Genomic DNA, 21,213 nt, shown 5'->3' with positions numbered 1-21,213 from the left:
ATTTTACAGCTACATAAGCTAACAGCTACATAAGCTGAACTATAAGTACCGGTCTTACCTCTATTCATACATAACAAATAGAGATGATTGTCCATGTGCAACTTTGTTACATTCTTCGAAGTCCCATAGACTTTACATGCTCATTAAATGACTCTCTAGTCATTGGCTTAGTAAAAGGATCTGCAAGCATAACTCTTGTAGGGATATACTCAAGAATCACCTTCTTTTTAGCAATAATATCCCTCACAAAGTTGTATTTTATAGCTATATGCTTGCCCTTGCTGTGATATTTGGGATCCTTTGAAAAAGCTATAGCAGCTTGACTGTCACAATAGACAGTAACTGGACTCCCACTGTCTTCAGCAATCTTCAGATGTTTTAGGAACCTTCTCAACCAGACTGCTTCTTGCACAGCAGCTGAACATGCCACATATTCAGCTTCCATTGTTGACAAGGCTACACAAGCCTGTTTCTTGCTGTTCCAGGAGATGGCGCCACCATTCAGCAAGAACGCATAGCCTGATGTGGATTTTCTATCATCCAGGTCCCCAGCCCAATCTGCATCTGAATAACCCTTTAGGCTCATATCTGATCCTTGAAAACAGAGACAATAATCTGTTGTCGCCTTCAGATATCTGAAAATCCTTTTTACTGCCTTCCAGTGTCTCGGTCCTGGGTTTGACTGGAACCGGCTCACTAAGCCAACAGCATAGCTGATATCGGGACGTGTACACAACATAGTGTACATTAAACTACCAATAGCACTGGCATATGGTCTTTTCTTCATCTCGGCTATTTCATTAGGAGTCTTGGGACACATACTCTTGCTCAGAACAGTACCTTTCACAACAGGTGTCTGTTCTATGTTGCAATCAGACATGCTGAAATGTTGTAACATCTTATTTATATATGACTCTTGAGACAAACCCAAAAGCCGTTTAGATCGATCCCTGATGATCTTTACTCCTAAGATGTATTCAGCTTCTCCCATATCCATTATGTCAAACTGTGATGAAAGCCACCCTTTGACTTCTATCACATAACTTATGTCATTTCCTGCTATCAGCATATCATCAACATATAATGATAAAATGACATACTTTCCTTTTTCCTTTTTCAGGAAAACGCAATGATCCTCATTGATCATTTCGAAACCATAAGATAAAACGACTTCGTTAAATCTTATGTTCCATTGTCTTGACGCTTGCTTTAGCCCGTATATAGACTTTCTAAGTCTACATACTTTTCCTTCTTGGCCTTCAGCAATGAAACCTTCTGGCTGAACCATATAGATTTCCTCGTCAAGCTCACCGTTAAGGAAAGCCGTTTTTACATCCATCTGATGTAATTCCAGGTCATAATGTGCTACAAAAGCTAAAATAACCCGAATTGACACAAACTTCACTACAGGAGAAAATGTCTCTTCAAAATCAATACCCTCCAGTTGGGTATATCCTTTTGCAACCAAACGAGCTTTGTATCGATTAATCGATCCATCTGCTTTCCTCTTAATTTTGAGAATCCATTTATTCCCAATGGCCCTTCGGCCTGGAGGAAGATCGACTAAATCCCATACATGATTCTTTCTCATAGACTCCATCTCTTCATCCATTGCAATTTTCCACTTATCTCGAACATTACATCCCAATGCTTCCTCAACAGATCGAGGTTCATCATCGTCAACAGGAAGTGTCATCAATGCCTCATTCTCAATATCAAACCTCTTCTTAGGTTTGATTTTACGAATACTTCTTCGTAAGTTGGGCTGTTGAGAAGTCAACTCATGACTAGGCAAATTACTCCCACTCGGTTGACTAGGTTCAGGCATCTCTATAGACACCTCTTTTGTTGATAAAGTATCATCCTCTACAAATAAAGGAACCGTTTTATCAACATCACCTTTCGTTGGGAACTCAGTTTCGAGAAAAGTGACATCTCTTGACTCTATTTCAGAGATAGTTCCATCTTGCTGCTCACCAATGAAAACATAACCTTTGGAGGTATCAGAATATCTTATAAAGATACATTTCTTACCCCTAGGTCCTAGTTTTCCAAATTTGTGAGAACTTATCATGAACATAGGCAGCTGACCCCCAGGGTCTCAGATTACTCAAATCTGGTTTTCTGCCAGTCCAACGTTCATATGGGGTAGATGGAACTGATTTTGAAGGCACTCTGTTAAGTATATATGCCGCTGCTAATAATGCATCTCCCCAATAGGAAATAGGCAAATTAGCTTGGGCCATCATAGACCTAACCATTTCAAGAAGAGTTCTATTTCTTCTTTCAGCAACCCCATTTTGCTGTGGAGTTCCAGGGATTGTCAGCTGTCTAATAATCCCTCTATCATTACATATTGTCTTGAACATATCAGACAAATATTCCCCCCCACGGTCAGTGCGTAGGGTCTTAACCTTACGTTCCATTTGATTCTCAACTTCGTTCATATAACGAATGAAGCAATCTAATGCTTCAGATTTATGAGAAATCAAATACACATGACCGAAACGAGAGAAATCATCAATAAATGTAATGAAATAAGAAGCTCCATGTCTAGCCTTCACATTCATTGGACCACAAATATCCGAATGAATTAATTGCAATGGTGATTCAGCCCTAATAGCCTTTCCAAATGGTTTTCTAGTTGATTTTCCAGCAAGACAATGCTCACATATAGACAAGTTAATCTTAGCCCGAGTGCCCAAGAGGCCCTCCTTAGCCAACCGATTCATTCGTTCTTGTCCTATATGTCCTAATCTAGCATGCCAAACTTCATCAGTTATATCTGCATCACTAGTAAGAGCAATGTTTGAAAAACAACTATCAATTCCACAACTGATATTTGGTTCCACATCAAGAACCATAAAACCATTCGTTAAATAACCATATCCGATTGACACTGAGTCAATCTTAAGTTCCACACACCGGCTATAAAAATTAATACAATACCCTAATTCAAGAAGACTAGTTACAGAAACAAGATTCCTTGAATCTCCGGAGCATACAGAACATCATGTAGAAACAATGTACTTCCACCACGAAGGTTAAGTTTGCAAGTGCCGATTCCTTTGACTTCAACTCTTGCATTGTTTCCTACATAAATCCATTTGTTGCCAGCTGGTACCCTGTGGTACTCAACATACGTAACTCGTTCCCGAGTTACATGGTTGGTTGCTCCCGAATCTATAATCCACAAAGGATAAGAATCAGCCAACAACACAGAACTAGCAACTAAATGCTCAGGAAAAGAAGACACACTAGGAGAAACCTTTTTCAGCTCAGAACATTCCCGAGCGAAGTGACCCTCTTTGCCACAGTTAAAACAAGTCAACTTGCTTTTAGGTTTCTTTCCAGTCTTCTTTCCCTTCTTCTTGATAGGGTCTGGTCTCACTCCTATAGTAAGACCATCTACAGGTTCAATCATGACCTGATTTATAGCCTCTAGAACTTTTTGTTCCTCTAGGACATCCTGTATCCTAAGGTGCCAGTTTTTGTAGTTATCCCCATTAAAATTTTCTCCATTATTTAAATCAGCTATGATGTTCTTTGTTGCCATAACCTATCATAAATAAATAAATTATTCAGATATTCAGTGTATGTCATTTTATGTATGTAATCTCTAAATTGACTCAATGTAAATTTGATTTGGTTTACAAAATCAAGTGAGAATTACATTCTCACTCATCATTTGTATGTTCCAATCTAATTTGCATTGATCTATTTTATTACATACATCCCATCTTAATGAACTTAATCATTAATTAATCATGATATTTATCATTAAATGAACTTATCATTTAAAAGTTAATTAATTATACTCATAATGAACCAATCAAAGAGTATACATTAATTAAATATCATGCATCATGTAGAGCAAACAGCATAAAATGAACATATCATTAAAACGTGTTGTACATTGTTAACAAATAACAAGAACTCTACTTTAAATGTTATCTTTAACATTTTTACTCATAATTAACTAGACAACAACTCTAACAAACTAGATAAGCAACTATCACTCCCACTAGGACAAACACTAGCGCAGTGATAATCCAAACATAGCTTATCCTTTTAGGCTGAACAGAAACATCTTCAACTGGGATATTATTTGGATGATGCCAGGATACAGAATCCTGTGATGAACTCAAATATCCCTCAGAAGTGTCCTCTCCAGAGTCTTCTCTTGGATCTTCTTCTGGATCCTCTTCACAATCAGCATAGTGAAGCAGTTCTGTGCACAACTCAGTATATGTAATACGTCCCTTACGGCGCTCCCATATCTGAAGTGCTTCAACTTGCAGGTTTTCAGGCAATGAACGAATCAAAGCTTAAATCCTGCAGTTGTCCAGAATCGAAAAATCCTACATCTCTAGGCGCCAAAATAGTCTGTTCAACCTCCCCATGTGTCTACTAACTCCATAAGCTGGATCATAATCTATCCACTAGATAATTTCCCTCAGCTTATTACGCATCACTTCGCGTCGAGTCATAGTAGTAATCGTCTGTGCCATCTCAAAAAATTGAAATTAATGAAGTCAGTACAAAACTGACAAACCAGTACATATACCAGCTTAATTCAATTTATACAGGCATAGATCTAACACAATAAATCAAGAAAAACAAATCTTCTTGATTTATAGGGGCTTTGTTAACTGATCCTTTGATCAGTCGATCGGCACCTTGAAGACTCAACATGGCAGTGTTCCATGAGAACTAAAATATCACTTAGCTCCAAGCACCCCAGGCACTTGAGCCATGCATGATATTTATTTTTATCATCTTCAACCATGTTGACTAAGCCTATTGAGTTGTTTCTTGAGTATAAGTTGTTCAAACAACTTCTCAATTATGAGTATGGTTGACCAATGTCAACTCTAACCAAGTCTAATTTATACTTGGTTGTCTCTATCTCAAGTGTTGTCACTGTGCCAAAGCACTTGACATTTCACTTGTTTGGGCTAATTGGGCACATGACTTTGAAATTGGGTCTAATTGAAAGCCCAAAAATTGGATCAATTAGAAATCTGACCCAATTTGATTAATTGATTTTGCCAATCTAATTAATCGCCAGCCTCGCCGCCGGCACCAGCTATCCGGCTCCAAGCCAACCTCGCCGGCAACAGGAGAACATATTGCTGGCCATGGACAGCGACTGTGCGCTGCCACAGGCGGGTGCTTGCCTCTCGCCGACGCCAGCCGCCGGCCTCTCGGAAACCACTCAGGGATCCAAATCACCGGCAGCGGACAGCAATAGTGAAATTCTGCGGGTCGACAACAGAAGCGGCAAACAGAGGGTCGGCCAGAACAGAGAAACGTTTTCGGAAAAATACTAAACAGGTATTTCTTTCTAACACAGCTCTGATACCAATGTAGAATAATACCTGTTGAAGCGTGCCTCGACTCCGGCTCCGACGGCAGAGCTTCTGTCGGAAGAGTAATCACGGACGGAAAACTCTTCACGATTTCCACAAACCAAATCCACAGCCGGCTGTTCTTTCGTTATCTCCGGCACAACACCTCTGGAACGAATCCAAAGAGCTTCTTATCTTGGACGCTAACACCACCAAGGTATGATCTCTCGCACACCTCTCACGCCTTCCTCTTCGGCAGCCTTCGTTTCACTCTTGGACGCAAACACCCAACAGAGCAGTGCCTCGTCTCACAAAAGCACTCACCTCCTCTGATCGCTGGCTTGTCTCCCTTTTATAGGGAGAGATCAGCATCCCACGGAGTGCAGATCGTGCACTTCGTGGGCAGCAACGTGAGGGACGTGCTGGTGGTGGGCAGTTCCGATGGGCAGTTCCGAAACTGCCTACAAGTCCTACTTCTTTTCTTTTGTCTCAACACTACCATTTGGGATAGTCCTTCTTTTCCATTGTTATTTCTCTTCTTTTTTATTTTTCTACAATGCATCTCAATTTTTTTTCTTCCCTTGTAAAAGAATTAGGGTTTCTCTCCTCTCTTTTCCCCTTGATCTTATGTGGTTTTTCTTTAACAAAAATAGTTGGCCACCACCTCCACCTTCCTCATCCACACGCCACCCTCACCACCTCATCTTTTCCTTCAATATAAGAGCATTTTTTTTCTTTTGTCACTTCCTCTAATAGGAATATGTGTCCTATCTCGCGGAAAATCGGAGAAAAAAATACGAACGAGAAATAAGATGATCATTTTGAGGGGATCGACCTCCAATAATCAAATAGATTGATTAATCAAAAGAATTTGCTTCATTGCTTGTCCTCAAAAGATTACATAATGACTCTATATATAATCCTACGACAATACCAAATTAATATAAAAATTATTAATAAATTTAATAACCTATTCAAAAGATAATTATTAATAAATCTAATGACCTTATCTAAATTAATAACAAATTTAATAACATATTCTAAAAGATAATATTTTGAAGGACTTATTTGAATAAATCTATCTAGGGATCGTATCATTCCACCGTCCTTCATAATAACAAGGTTGATTTTTCTTCTTCTTTTTCTTCGATGATTTGCATAAAATAGCTTCTTATTGTGCACTAATTGAAATCTCCATTTGACGAAGACAAATGACCTTTTATAATTCTTCCTTAAGTTTGAAAATTTTCTTTGGGTCTTCGTTGAAAATTTATGAGCATACCAATATTTTCTTTTTCTTCGCTTAGCCATGTGTCGGATCTTGATCCATGATTTGTCGGATGTTGTTGGAGATGACAATGTATTAATTTTTTATTCTCTTGCACGACGGAAGTAGATATTGTTGTAGATGCAATAATTTCAATCACAGGTGTCACAATAATGGATGAATTCTCCTTATCACTATCTTGTTGTTGTTGTTGAAATTGCTGATTTATTTCTTCTTTGATTGGAGTGCTTAAGTTAGAGCCAATGATGGATGAATTCTCTTTATCACTATCAAAGTTTAACTCCTCGTGCAAATTATTTCTATAACTATCTTGTTGTTTTTGAAATTGCTGATTTATTTCTTCTTTGATTGGAGTGCTTGAGTTGGAGCCAATGATACGATCCTTCAATTCTTATACGATTGACCAAGAATGCTACAGTTTTTTCTAGTTCATCCATTCGCACCTCATGCTTAGCTTCAAATTCTATAACCCATTTGTTGTCATGTTGAGCTCCTCCAGTTGTCATGTTAGAGTGGATCTTCTTCTCTTAAAGTCAGATTAAGACCATGCGCTTGTTAGTGGGCATGTACTTGAGGTATGGAAGAAATTGATGCTCGGGGCTATGCGATGATGACAATGGAAAAGAACTTGGCTCTGATACTAAGTTGATAGGAACCCGTGTCCTATCTCGCGAAAAATCGAAGAAAAGGAATAAGAACGGGGATAAGATGATCACTTCGAAGGGATCGACCTCCAATAATCAATAGAATTGATTAATCAAAAGAATTTCCTTCATTACTTGTCCTTAAAAGATTACATAATGACTCTATATATAACCCTATGACAATACTAAATTAATATAAAAATTATTAATAAATTTAATAACCTATTCAAAAGATAATTATTAATAAATCTAATGACCTTATCTAAATTAATAACAAATCTAATAACATATTCTAAAAGATAATATTTTGAAGGACTTATTTAAATAAATCTATTTAGGGATCGTATCAATGGAGGAACTTGATGAGATCACAAAGCCGATGAAATTAGGGTTTCACCCTACAAAATAGTAAAACTGAGGACATCAGGAGATGGTGTGGTGTCAATGCTAAAACTTCTTCCAAAGTCGCTCAGAAGTAGTCAAGAGATACTGGTGCTAGTGTCAATGTTGTGCTGTGTCTCGATGTGCATGGCTTGAGATTTTATTGCATGGAATTTACATTATTTTATCTCCTTTAGACCAACTTCATATGAGTATTTGAATTAGACGTATTGAGACAATGAAGTATTAGTGTTGATCTAGTTTGATTTTTTTGGGGGGTTCATTTTTACATCACATTATTAACACTTAATGGCAAGCCTAACACAAACAATTTCTTCTCAAAATAGTCACTTCTATTCAAAGAGACTTTAAGGTATCTTGAAATCCCAAAGACAAGTAAACTCGTGATAGTCAAGTCGTAAGAGGATGGATCACCTTGTAAAAAGCATTTCCCTTCAGATAATTTTTCAATAAATGCTGGGTTAAACGTATTCTCCATCCAAGGGCAAGCCTCACAGTTAAATGCCTATTGAAAAAGTCAAAACTAAATTTAGCACTTCAGGAGCTTAACAGAATTACCCATTTGATTCAAATAGTTGCAAAGTTATTTTTCAGAAAGAAAGTTGTTGCAAAGTTATGAAAGCAAACAAATTAAATCTATACAAAACTATGGCCAATAAACTAAAAGAAACTAGATGATGGAAGAGTACACAAGGAATTAAAAAGTTGTTGCATATGATATATATTATATATAACTGATCATTACATGTATCTATGATGGGCAGTTAAGGAGTGATCAAAATCATGTAGAAAAGTAAAGCATACAAGTGCACACTGTGACAAACGGCCAATAGATACAGATGAGAGAACATTTGACTACACTAATGCACAAGGTTAGGAGAGAAGTGAATATTTGATCACGTGACAGATGCAATCATGCAACTAATTGAAAACTATTGATCTAATTTTAAAAAGAAAGAAATGTAGAGAAACAATGAATATGGAAGATCAAATAGCAAAAGTTTGTTCAGTATTCCATTGCAAGAAACAAATTCCTGGGAATACTCCAAACCATAACATTAGTGTTTATGTCGATGAATCATTGTTGATGAATCATTTGCATTTCTTGAATAGTACACTAAAAACTTAAACCCAAACACAAAACTTTATAGCATATAGCATATATACACTCAACATGTGATTTTCAGATGCAATAGTATGAAAAGTACTAAGACTATTAACACAACCCACAAATGTGTGTAATTTCCAAGATATTACCTTTATAGCAACCATATAACACATCATTATAGCAGCTCCATTCACTTATCTTTGTCCTCCTAACTAAAGGGCTCCAACTTACAATTACAGAATCGTATTCGAGAAATAATAACTAATTACGGAAAGTAATAAAGATTTACAATGCTAGAATTATACCTTTAAAGTCCATTACTTCAACTTAAGTAATACAACACAGATAACAGAAAATTTAGACAAGCATGCTAGTCAGAAGGAGAGTTGTTATGCAAAGATTTTTTTCAAAGATCCAATTCTATGATAAGGAAACACAATAGCAGCAACAACAACCAGTCTTTTAAATCAATTTGAAATAGGCAAAACCTATCCTGACATTCATTTCTACAGTAAGGGTATACCAGCAGCTATATCAAGATTTTTCATTCTTAAATTTTAATAGAATTACATATAATTTTCATTGGTCTTCATTTTAACCATCATACCTAACTGATTTAGACACAATATCCAGATTTTAACTCACTTTTAGATTGTAATAAAAGTAAATATAATTTTCTTTGCTCTTCATTTTAACCATGATACCTTAACTTTAATTGATTTAACTTGTCTAATTATATAATGCATTGGTTGCCTTATAACATTCCCATAACAACTTAATTTATTTTCTCTTGTTTTATCATATTGTTAAGCTACAACCAATTGCTACTAGATAATCAGTGAGAATGAGACAAAATCTCTGAATTATTTGTTAAAAGGTTAATTTAGTACTTGAAGCACATAGTTACAAGTGAAAGATATACCTTAAGGTAGGTGCAAGAAGAGAGTTAGCAGCACTTTGAAGAACACTTACACCAACCAATCGAACAAAGGCTGCTTTGTCCTGTTCTAGGACATATTTTACAGTGGTCCCTGTAAAATTAATTCCAGATATAAAGAGAACTTGTTCATGGACTGAGAAATTAAGTCACATAGCCATACCATTCAAAGAAGCAATACGGTCAGAGATCCATGTTCTAGACCCAATAAGTAAAGCAGCTGCTAATAACCTCATACCCTGTTTATCAAAAGGGGAGGGAACCTGCAGAAGGATCCAACAAATAGAATAACTCAAATTGGGTTCACTTCAGGTTTTTGACCAAGCACAAGTTAAATCATGTTAAATTTAATTGGATAATCACTTATCTCAAAATTCCAAGCTACCAAGAAAATGACTAATTATACATTTATATGCTTAACACTCTCCTTTCAGCACAGATGAGTATACTTCACTGATTGGCTCAAACACATCATCATAAGATTTTTTTTGTCGACACAGAATTTGAACACTGGCCCTGCTGCTCTAATACCACATTAAAATTTATTGGGTAATCACTTATTCCAAAAACTCAAGCCAGTAAAGAATCATAAATCTAAAACTTGTGCCCTTCTCGATAGCTTAAGTTTTTAGTATAAAAGAATACTTAAGTGTATATTTAACATGGACCACTAGTCATGAAACCAAATCACAGCTTAACCTGTATTATTATTCAATTAAGTGCCCTTGTTTAATCATTATGGACATATCCCTACAAAATAATTCTTGCAGCCTCATCAAGTTAAGTTCATCTTAGAGAAAATGTTTTGAAATATATATATATATATAAATTGAGTCCTTCAATAATGATATTTGAGGTAATGGCCATTCGATCAAATCTATAACATGGTTGATGATTTCCAATTTTTAAGAGTAAAATTTTTCCCAAATAAATTGTCAGATAGGTATGGAAAACACATTTTAATTAATGAGAACAGCAAATAATTTGTGCAAGGTAAAGAGTGTCAAAGCAGATAAATGTGACAAAAAAACGCACCAACACTTTAAACATTGAAGAAACTCTTTGCGGCAAAACCTTTAGTGATTTCTCCAGTTGTGGAACGCTAGGAAGGGGATCCTCCTTGTCTATTTCAGGTGAAACTGATATAACTTTACTTGAATATGAATGCCCATCGGATGTCAATAACATATTTTCCTGCAAAATGAAAAGTATTTTAAAATTTTTTGTTCTTGTAAGTAGAATTGGAATCATGGTATTTTGCATAGACATCTACCTCCCCACTTGTAGAAGTTCTATGAACCGTATGTGCATAATCCAGACAAATAGTTCCCAAAAGTTTTTGTAAATCATGGTTTGCTTTAGAAGGGTGAGACAAAGCATCCCTGCAAATCAGTAGAATATGAGAATGCCACTCTCTTTTCTGTCCAGAAGAAAGAAAAAAGCAAACTAATCACCAAAAATAACCTCTTATACTGGACTCTCCACCCTCCTTCCCCATCCAATGCCAAAATCATGTCATGGAATGCAACTAATGCAGGTCGGTGAGAGATCGTAATGCAGGATGTCCCCATAGCTCGAACCTTCTCACAGAAGCGTTCCTCCATTTTGGTTGTGACTGCGCTTGTACATTCATCAAGAATAGCAAACTTAGGCTTGTGATAGAATAACCTGGCCATTCCAAGTCTCTGTTGTTCACCAAGGGAAAGCTCATCTTCCCAGTTCATTTCCTTGTCTAATGGATAATGATCCAGCAAATACTCAAGATCAACCTACCAAAGCAATTTTATATCAAATATTTTAAAATAGTAATTAACTGGTGACCGGTATGTAGAGTAAAATACATGTAATGATTAATTGTGAGGTAGAGTTAGAAAATTAAGTAGACTGAGGAAAAATTACATTCTTCAGTAGCTCAACCATTCCATCATAGGTGAGTGGTTCAGTCTCCTGATCCGCAGTCAGAGGATAGATCAATTGGTCACGGAGTGTCCCAATTACTGTATATGGCCGCTGTGGAACATAAAAGATCTCCTTATTAAGGCCTGAACCAATCCCAGGTTTTACAAGGTAGCCAGATAACAGTGGCCACAAACCTCCAAGAACCCGGAAGATGGAACTTTTTCCACATCCATTAGGGCCTTAGCAAAAGAAAGTAGAAATATATCAATTATCAGAAACCACGATGCATCATTGGAATTAAAATTTGGATGTAAAGAAAACAGAACAGAAGAAACTTGGTATCCTAGACTCAAGCTAGGTGTTGTTCATGTATTGGAGAAAACACTTAGTTTGCTTGTGCAAAAACTGCTTAAAATTCATGAGTTCGGGTTTACAGAATGCTACCTCCCGCAGATGATGTATACGCAACAGTTTGTTGAAGTTTCTCCCTTTTACTCTTTTCTATCTACTTTTACACTATGCTATTGAAGTTTCTTAAATATGAAAATCATAAATATCTTCAGCCGAGCAGAACTAACCACTTTAAGCAAGCAGTTTCCGTCAAATTATATGGCTGACATGCAAAAGCAGAGATATAGAAGATTTTGAGGGTCTACTTGATTTTATTTGTTTTTTTCCCACCATTTCATTAACTTAGAATTTTCAAATGCTTTTTCCCTTTTTTGAGAAGATATTTTGATCTCCACTTAGCTGTTACTTTAGAAGCAAACAAGCAAAGGAGTTAACTATGTATGACGTGGAAGAAAAGGATAAACAGTGAAGAGTAATACAAGGTTCAATACACAAAATTCTTAAAATGAGAAGAACATTGACTGATTTCAGATTTATAAATTACCCAAACAAGTAACTTGGGTAAAGGAAAGAGATGAGAACTAATCCTAATTACCTAGTGAACACATGCTATCAGAGATGAGTTGTTTCCTCCTACATAACAAAGATAAAGACGATGACAACAACAACCAAGTCTTATCCCACTAAAATAAAAGTGTTAAAACATAAATGAGTTTGCAATATGAGTTTTCTTTTAAGGAACAGTACTCCACCCAGAAATGTATATCTATATAAATATTTTTGCAATTATATTGATAAAAGAAATCCAGTGTTCTAAAATGAGATCCAAGTGGCCACCTAGGCAGCAAGGGGACTGCTTTGCCTAGCCAATAAATGATCCCCTAAAAAAAACACTAGGCGCTCACGGGTTGCTCACAGATGGGTGTGCAGGGTAACAAAACTATATATATATATATATACTTAATTTGAGAAACTAATTTTTCAATAGTTTTTCTCCTAGAAATAACTAGATTTTTTTTTTTTTTGAGAATCCAAGTGTCTAGGCTTTGTCTGATTAATCCTGAAGGTAGACAATCTCCCCCCAGTTCACCTACTGGGTAAATCCGAAGCACAATTTATGCGCACTTAAAAGCTAACCTCAAAATATTCATCCCTACTAGGAGAAAGGACTAGATTTGATATTATAATTGATTGATTGTAAAATATTAACTATGTTTTTGAATTTTGATATTATAGCATGACCCAATTATGAATTAGGTTATATTTTTAGGTGTTTTAGACTATGTCAATATGGCTTGGATATTTTGTTTTGTACTAATATTTTTGTTATATTATTTGTTCTTGCCAATTGCAATGTAAACTATGATATGCTTTGTTGTCATTATGTATTTAGTTATTAATTATCACTATTTACTTATCATTATAAATCTATTTTGATTGAGTAACACATTTTTAGTCATCTTAATGTTACTATCAATTTTTTTTTTAATATTATTTGAATACTAACCACCTCAGCTCTCTCACTTATAACTAAGTGTCTGTTAGTGGGTCGATTACCTAGCACCTGAAATCACCTTTTAAAACATGTGATTAAATCTTTGAAACTAATAATTTATCTTCAAGAGAGAACAGATAGGATGAACTTGCAAAAATCCTAATTAAATCTATAAAATCCAAAGCAATGCAAATATTTTGCAGGAAATTACCTGTAATTAATAGATTTGAACCTGAATCTACTTGCAAACTCAAATCATTGACCAACACATTTCCTGTTGGTGTAACTACCTGGAAAACATCAAAGCTAAGTATCAAATGTTCACAGATAGTAAGGACAGACAGAAAATCTTCCAAAAATTTTGAAACTACCTTAACACAAGCAAACTCAATATAATCTGCTTCATAGATATATTTACTGCTAGAATTTCTCTGGATCAATGATTTGTCACCAATAGCACGTAGTTCCTTTGAAACAATCATTAGTTCATGAATGCGGTCAGCAAAACCACTGCATTAAAAAATTTAGTTGAAAGATCTCCAGAAAGTATGATACACCAACAACATAAGTGCCATGTTTAAAATTCACAATAATAAAAGCATAGAAACTAGAGGATTAATGTACTGTAGGTGTCCTATTCCAAAAGGGTAAAAAAAAATCCAAAGTTGAGCTGAGTTTAGAGGGCATATGTTTAATCATTCTTGTTTAAGGTGAGTGGAATTTAGAGGACCAATTTTTTTTTAAAAAAAAACAAATGTCAGAAGTTATCTATACTTGTAATTTATTAGTGGTAGTGATATTATTTGGGGTAATTTAATTCAATTTTTGGGATAAATAAGATTAATGTGCAATCCAACTTTAGTGTTAATGGATCAACTGGTGAGTCTTGTGATTAGGATAACTGGATAAATTAGGGCAGAACCAACTTAAATGATTTAGGTCCAGTTTAGTCATATTCTTTGGTTCAAATGATCGGTTTAGTTGTATTCTTTTTGTTCAAATGGTCGGTTTCTTTGGTTTCTCCAACGTGGCCAGGCGCACACAGTCGCGGAAAATAACTCGCGCAGGATAACAGCATTTCTCCCTCCTTCTCTTAGTCTCTCCCTTGCAATTGTTGGATCTTCCTCAAGCAAGTATCATTTGTGCCTAACCCCTTCAGTCTGAGCACTGTACCCATCCATGGGCCTCTCTCATCAAATCATTGCAGCGAGTAAAGAGAAACCAGCATTCAGCAATCTCACCTGCGCAATTAGATCGAGTGCTAGAAATCTTTGACCTACTTCCTCATCAGATCTTTAGCCATAGCCCCTTCATCTGCTCATGAGCATAGAGAACCAGCAGGCTTTCTTCATCTGCTGAGAGTGGCAACCTGTTGATGAGAAGATGTGTACAACAGGCTGAGAAAATGTGCAACTCAAGCAAGCTTCCAATCATGATCATACTCACTGAATTTCCTCATTTGTGGGTGTTGCTAATCACTTTCTCACCGTCGAGTAGGTTTCTTCATTTTCACTTATGTTTTAATTTTTGGCTTGCCTTTATAAGCTCTTCAATTTGGCTTGCCTTTATGAGTTCTTCAATACTGAAGATGTCTTCATCTAATCACCAAGTACATCCTCATAATCAAAGGCTCACTCAATAGAATCAAGTCGATCTATGAATGGATTGGGCTGAATCCGTCCTTCAAATTTGAGGATGTCCACCTTGAGATCAAAATCTTGTTGGAATAATTGTTTCTTCAAGTACATTGCCGGGAAAGAACCTTTTTCATTATCATTGTGAAAAGGATTAGCTTCAACTTCAACACTTTGGTCTTCATTTTTTGAAACATTTTAAGCATCATATCTCAAAGTAGAGCTGTCAAATGGACCAACCCATAGCAGGGCAGGTCAACCCACTAAAAATTCATTATATGACGGGACGGGACGGAGTAGAGTTGTCAAACGGACCAACCCATGGCGGAGCAGGCCAACCCACTAAAAATCCATCATATGGCGGGGTGGAGCAGGCCGACCCACCAACTTAGAGGGTTGAAAAATCTCCAATCCAACCCAACCCAAGGCGGGTTGCGGGTTAGGCAGGCCAACCCACGGATCTATCAAAAAATTAAAAAAATATATATTAAAAATATTAAGTTTGGATTATAATTTAAATTGATCAAATTGAAATTTTTAAATTTGAATTGTAATTTTTTAGCTTGAATTGTAATTTAGAAAGATCAAACTCACTAATTCATTGAGTTTTCTACTTTAATTTAAAATAAATAAATAAACTTTCTTAATCCGCAAGCCAACCCAAGTCCACTGTGGGCCAACCCACGCGGGTCGCGGACCTAAGCGGGTCAACCCATCTAAACCCATCTTAAAATGGATTGATAAAATTTCAACCCAACCAGCTTAAATTACTTGGCGGGGCGGGCCAACCCGTCGGGCCTAACCCAAATTGACGGCTATATCTTGAAGTCTCCATTCATGCTAGGAGCTCTTGGAAAGTCTTAACTTGCCTTCTTAGCGTCATCATCTCTACATCATGCAAAGCACGCTTATGAACCGAAGGAGCTAGGGCCCTAACAATTAAGCATCCCAACCTTGGCTTGGACATTAATTTCACACTAGATAGAGTAGGAATGATAAGTAGCTGGTTCTGCACAAGATACTCCAATTTCATCTAATGAAAGCTTTCGTGTCATAAGGAATCAACCACGACGAGAAAAAAAACTATATGAAGGAATCCACCTTCAAGAGAGAGAAGAAAATTGACCTTACTCAAGAGATATGAAGAAATCCATCTTCAAAAGAAAGCATAAGTTAATTCATATGTTCAAACTATCATGACTGAAAAAAAAAACAATGAGACCTTTACATATTTAGGCAAATTTAGAGAGTAAGAAAAGAAGAAAATGATCTGACAAAAATTGCATTCAAGTAATCCAAGTACCCATGTAACTATAATAAAAATTTTCACACATCAAAATAAGTATGCTGAAATTTTTAAATACCCAAATAGCATTTTTACATATTTGCATGCAACGAATTCCATATGGTGACTCTTTTTAATATTTGACTAGCATGGAGTAACTTGGGAGCTATTTAAGGAGTTGCTCTGATTATCATGTCGAACTCTACAATTGAAGAGACAAGAGAGTCAGTAGGTTAGAAGGTCTGATGCTGGGTGATAGAAAAGTAGAGAAATCAAATTAGTAGTTCCCACATCCCACAGGTCCTATGCTAATTACATTTATTGTCTGCATATCTTAAATGAGAACAGAGTTAATAGTAAAATTATTAAATTTCTTAATAATTTAATGAGTTTGTTCACAAATTATAAATCAAAGAAAATTCAAACAACATGGAGGGGTACGACAAAGCAGCAAGGATGCAGAAGTTACCTAACCAATGCCATTGGCTGATGAGAACAGCCCCCTCTCTACTAGTGATATTGAGAGGATAAGATATTGGTGTAAGGTTCGGAAAAAGGAAAAATATTATAAGACATGCTCAAAAATCCTATATCTAAAATATAAATTTTTGACCTGAATGCATGTGCTATACTAACGTGAGCACCATCATTAACTAAGGATGTCATGGACTGAGATGGAACACACTAAGTTTGTCACTGAAGTAAGCTCCTTAATTAGTATAATAACAGCGTGTCTAATACTAAAAGTCACTACCGAGAAGACCAACTTGAAAATTTTCTTATTACATCATGTTGCTAAATTGTGAGACTCCCTTGATGTTAATTAACTCAGCATGATAAACATATAAAGACATTCAAAAAAACTTGTATCGATGATACTGTAAGAAGAGGAAAGCTATAGTATTTTAAGATCAGCTGGTGTTCAGTTAAGTGAAATCGATACACTCCTCTCGAGCAAGCTCTCACACTCTGGCTAAATCATCTTTCCACCACACTCTTCCATCCCACCTCTTCCACGCTCCCATAGCCCTCCCCTTCCCATCCCTTTCTTTTCTCTCTTTTTCTCATCACCCCTCCCCCTCCTTCCTATCCCTCTTTTCATGACAAGTAGCAATGGAGGTCAGTATCACAAGAATATGAAAAAGAAGAAAGAATGATAAAATCATCAGATATATAAAATATAGACATTTTTTTTAAAAAAAAGTTACCTGTTCAATGATTGCATAATATTATCCAATATAAACTGGAAGATTTAGTAATAACCTGAGGCGGTTCAGTCGCCAAGAACTGGTGGAGAGAATCCCAAGCGATTGAAAAAGGGATGTTATAACACTTGTATGATAACGAAGATTACTCAGCATTTTTGCTCTTCCAAGAGTAGAAGCATCAAGAGTGAGTGCACCAGCAAAAAAAGGCTCAATAATCAGCACAACTGCAACTGTAGCACCAAGATATTTTAAGAGGAAATCTTGAATTATTCCAAACCACCATTGATCACGATGAACAACATTCAAATGTTTTACAAGAGCCTCAAACTTCTCATTGATATAACATGCTTCTCTAGTCTCTCCACCATAGAATGCTATACTTTCAGCATGAGTCCTCAATCGCGAGTGAAGCTGCCGATAGTTCCCTTCTAACTGTTGTTCCATGGACATTAGTTTTCTAAAATCTGGAGAGAAAACCCTAATAGAAGCACCTGCCCCAATGACATACGCCTAAAAGCAAACAATGAATTCTCACAGAAAACTAAAAAATAGCTATCGAACTATGCCAACAAAGGCATAAACTTAACAAATATAAATTAGGAAATTACTAATTCATTTGAAAATTGCAAGAGAAAAATATGCTACCAGTATCCACAGCACATATTTTGGACTTGCATAAGAACATAGACGCCAGGTATATATCAGGCCGTCTGTTACTGCTGTGAGATCATCCTGTATAATTTCGCTAAATTCAGAACAGAATTTTCTTATATCACTAGCAATCCTCTGCTCTGGGTTGTTGATACGATCATCAACATGTGAGATTTTGTAGTATACCATGTTCTGGATTTTACAACTAGAATTAATTAATCAGAAAAAAAGCTTAACCTAAAAAAATACGTTAAACAGGAAAATATAAATCTGATCTGATTAAGCGAGGACACAGGAAAAACAAGCAAATCCACACTAAGACACCACCTGGAAGCCTCATCAGTGTCCAAGGGTAGACAAACCACATCCCCAGTTTGACTGGGTTATATTGAAACATGACGTGTGCACATTGATAAAACTAATAAAAATTTAAATGGGTCTAACAAATATAATTAAAACATGACCAAGTCAATTTTTCGTTTAGATTTGATAAAATGCAAAAACAGACATTTGGAACAACCTGTGTAGCTTGGATTATATCAGATACTAATCCTTTTAACTTTGATCAATCTCCACAAATCATACATTGAACTAATAATGAGACCAGTTAAGAAATAGCTCATATTAGCAGATACAAACTTATATGAAAAATTATTTCAAAAATTACTTTTAATTCAAAAAAAAAACTATGTTGCATTGAGCTTAAGTTGTGAATAAAAGAATAAACCAAAATTCTATAAACCCCATAATAACAAAACATGTCTGCACCTCAAAATAATCCTCATGTATGAGCTCTGTCAAGATTTTTCGGAAATGCAGACTTAAGGACCCTGTCAAGTATTTTGATGTCGCATATAAAGTGGACTGAAGAAAACATAAAAGAAGATTCTCAAGAATTAAGCGCAAAAAGGTGGGTACACGCCGAAGAAAAGCAGCTTGAAACAAAAAACCTTGAACTTTTGCCAGTCTATTACTCATAGCAGTTCTCAGCGCCTGCAATTTGTAAAGTTTACATTTGTAAGAATATGTCCTACATAACCAACAAATGAGCACTACCAATCTTTGAATGTAATGCATGTAACAGGAAAAAAACCTGAGACCAAGTTTTCCAAAGAAACATCAAAATTTTGACTGAATGAAATGGCTACAAAATCATTCCTAATTGTTCAGAAGATGAAATGAAAAATTAAATAAGTACACCATGATTCAAATGACCAGCTGCTGAACCACGGTGCCTTTTCAATTCCTATATAAGCTAATTTATCCCTTTCAGTATCATGCTAAATGTAACTGAATTGTTTATACGCATCTTTTTACCACTTGTTAAGCTTCTTAGAAGAAATATGAAAACTAAATTAACAGAGTCCAAAACAGCATGGAAGCCTGAAAATTTTGTTGTTTTCATTATGTTGCATGAAATGTTGGATTTCACTGTCAAATTCTTCAAGGCATGCAGACTTCTGGCAAAGTATACGCAAAGAAATATCATATGGCTAATTACTGAGTTGCTCCTTGCCTAAACTTAATGATTTTTTTGTTCCAGTTAAGAATAAATGAAATTGAATAAGTTACTTGTACAAATTTGATCATCTCAACAAAAAAAAATTCTAATGCATACAGGTACTGATGTGACACATATATTAACCATATTGTAATTATACCGGACAAGACACAGTCAAAATGCTCACCACTGTAGTCACTAAGGCCATAAGATAGTGTCTGCCATTTGGACCCATTGAGGAGAGCAGTATTGAGGCTAAAGCATGTAAAGATCCCAATCCTTTTCTTCTCTGCCTTGCATTATGAACTTGCTGATCACCAGCACTATTTAGGCTCAAACTTTTTTCAGTCTCACTGGAAGTGGTGCAATTTGCAGAATTCTCTGTTTTCAATAATCTTATTCTGTTGCAACATGATTGCATATATGCAACTGTTCCACCAGCCACTAGAACAGCTGAGACTGCTGCAAGCATTCTCCTGCTTGAAAAAGCATTCATCTATTGGAGACAACTCTCATGTATAAACTTCAAGAAATGGTATTTTCAAGAATGAGAATGTGAAACATCATCAGTGAACAAGGGACAAGAGTGAAAGGAGTAGAGATACCTCCTTGATGCCAGCAGGTTACGTCCATGCTCAGTTAACTTTAGTAATTGTAAGGAAGGCATTTTGTGAGCATTAAGTGGTAGCTATGATAAACGAAACAAGAGCTCAGAAGTACAAGCACACTGCAACAGTACACAGAAATTATTAGACTCCTGATAAAGAGAAGATATTATATATCCTTCTGTAGCCAAAAGATTGCATGTAGAATAGAAGAAAAATAGATGCGTAGAAAAACAGCAAAGAAAAGTGTGTCGATTCTCATGTTTATGGAGAGTGGCACAACTATTGTCATTGTTTCAGAACAACTTCCCTCATCAACATTTAGCCAAAACCTAACCGCTAGTAGATTGTGGCATAGATGTCATGTTACAAAAAGAATAAACCAGCAATCCAAAAAAAGACTTTGGCCTCATTATCTTTGTAAATCATATAGAACCAAAAATGAGCTACAGAGCTACTCATTATCAACATTAACTTAATAAATAAAGACATGGTGCAAGGGGTTTCTCCCATTATGTAGCCCAGGGAGAATTAAATGTCGGAAACTTCATCTAATTGGAACAATTAAATGATTGTTTTTCTAAATTGAACTCATACACCATGTCAGGTTGCAAGTCCTCCCTGCCCAGTCATCCTGTTTGGTGGTGAGGGACCCAGAATCCAGTCGGGTTAGCAAACTTCAAAGTTTACAAGTCTACCTGAAAGTGTGAGTTGCAAAACGTAGATTCTATATTAGAGGAATCTAGTAATGCTTAGATCATATGAAGCAATTGGAGCTTATGTGCATGGACTTCACAGGAGCATGTTGAATATCAGTGCCTCAAAACCTATTTTGATTACCTCCACTAGAATAA

General features: G+C 36.0%; 1 protein-coding gene across 1 annotated transcript; it reads right to left on the bottom strand.

Annotated features, from left to right (window-relative positions):
• Positions 1-2,968: 2,968 nt before the first annotated feature.
• Positions 2,969-20,421, bottom strand: LOC141812306 (ABC transporter D family member 1-like). The gene is made up of 16 exons (XM_074700349.1): positions 20,360-20,421; positions 19,942-20,230; positions 19,022-19,246; positions 18,248-18,445; positions 17,658-18,112; positions 13,847-13,985; positions 13,687-13,765; positions 11,630-11,868; positions 11,195-11,499; positions 11,004-11,112; positions 10,766-10,924; positions 9,894-9,993; positions 9,716-9,824; positions 8,100-8,190; positions 4,036-4,280; positions 2,969-3,476 (listed from the first exon to the last, which is right to left on the bottom strand). The coding sequence occupies exons 1-16, from the start codon at positions 20,419-20,421 to the stop codon at positions 2,969-2,971; spliced, it is 3,312 nt and encodes a 1,103-aa protein (XP_074556450.1).
• Positions 20,422-21,213: the final 792 nt, after the last annotated feature.

This window comes from Curcuma longa, chromosome 18 (genome assembly GCF_044706935.1).
Source record: "Curcuma longa cultivar G26 ecotype Majalengka, Jawa Barat chromosome 18, ITB_CL_G26_1.1, whole genome shotgun sequence".
In the NCBI taxonomy this organism is placed as follows: domain Eukaryota; kingdom Viridiplantae; phylum Streptophyta; class Magnoliopsida; order Zingiberales; family Zingiberaceae; genus Curcuma; species Curcuma longa.
The sequence above is the reverse complement of the archived record's forward strand: the minus strand, read 5'-3'. Positions and strand labels throughout refer to the sequence as shown.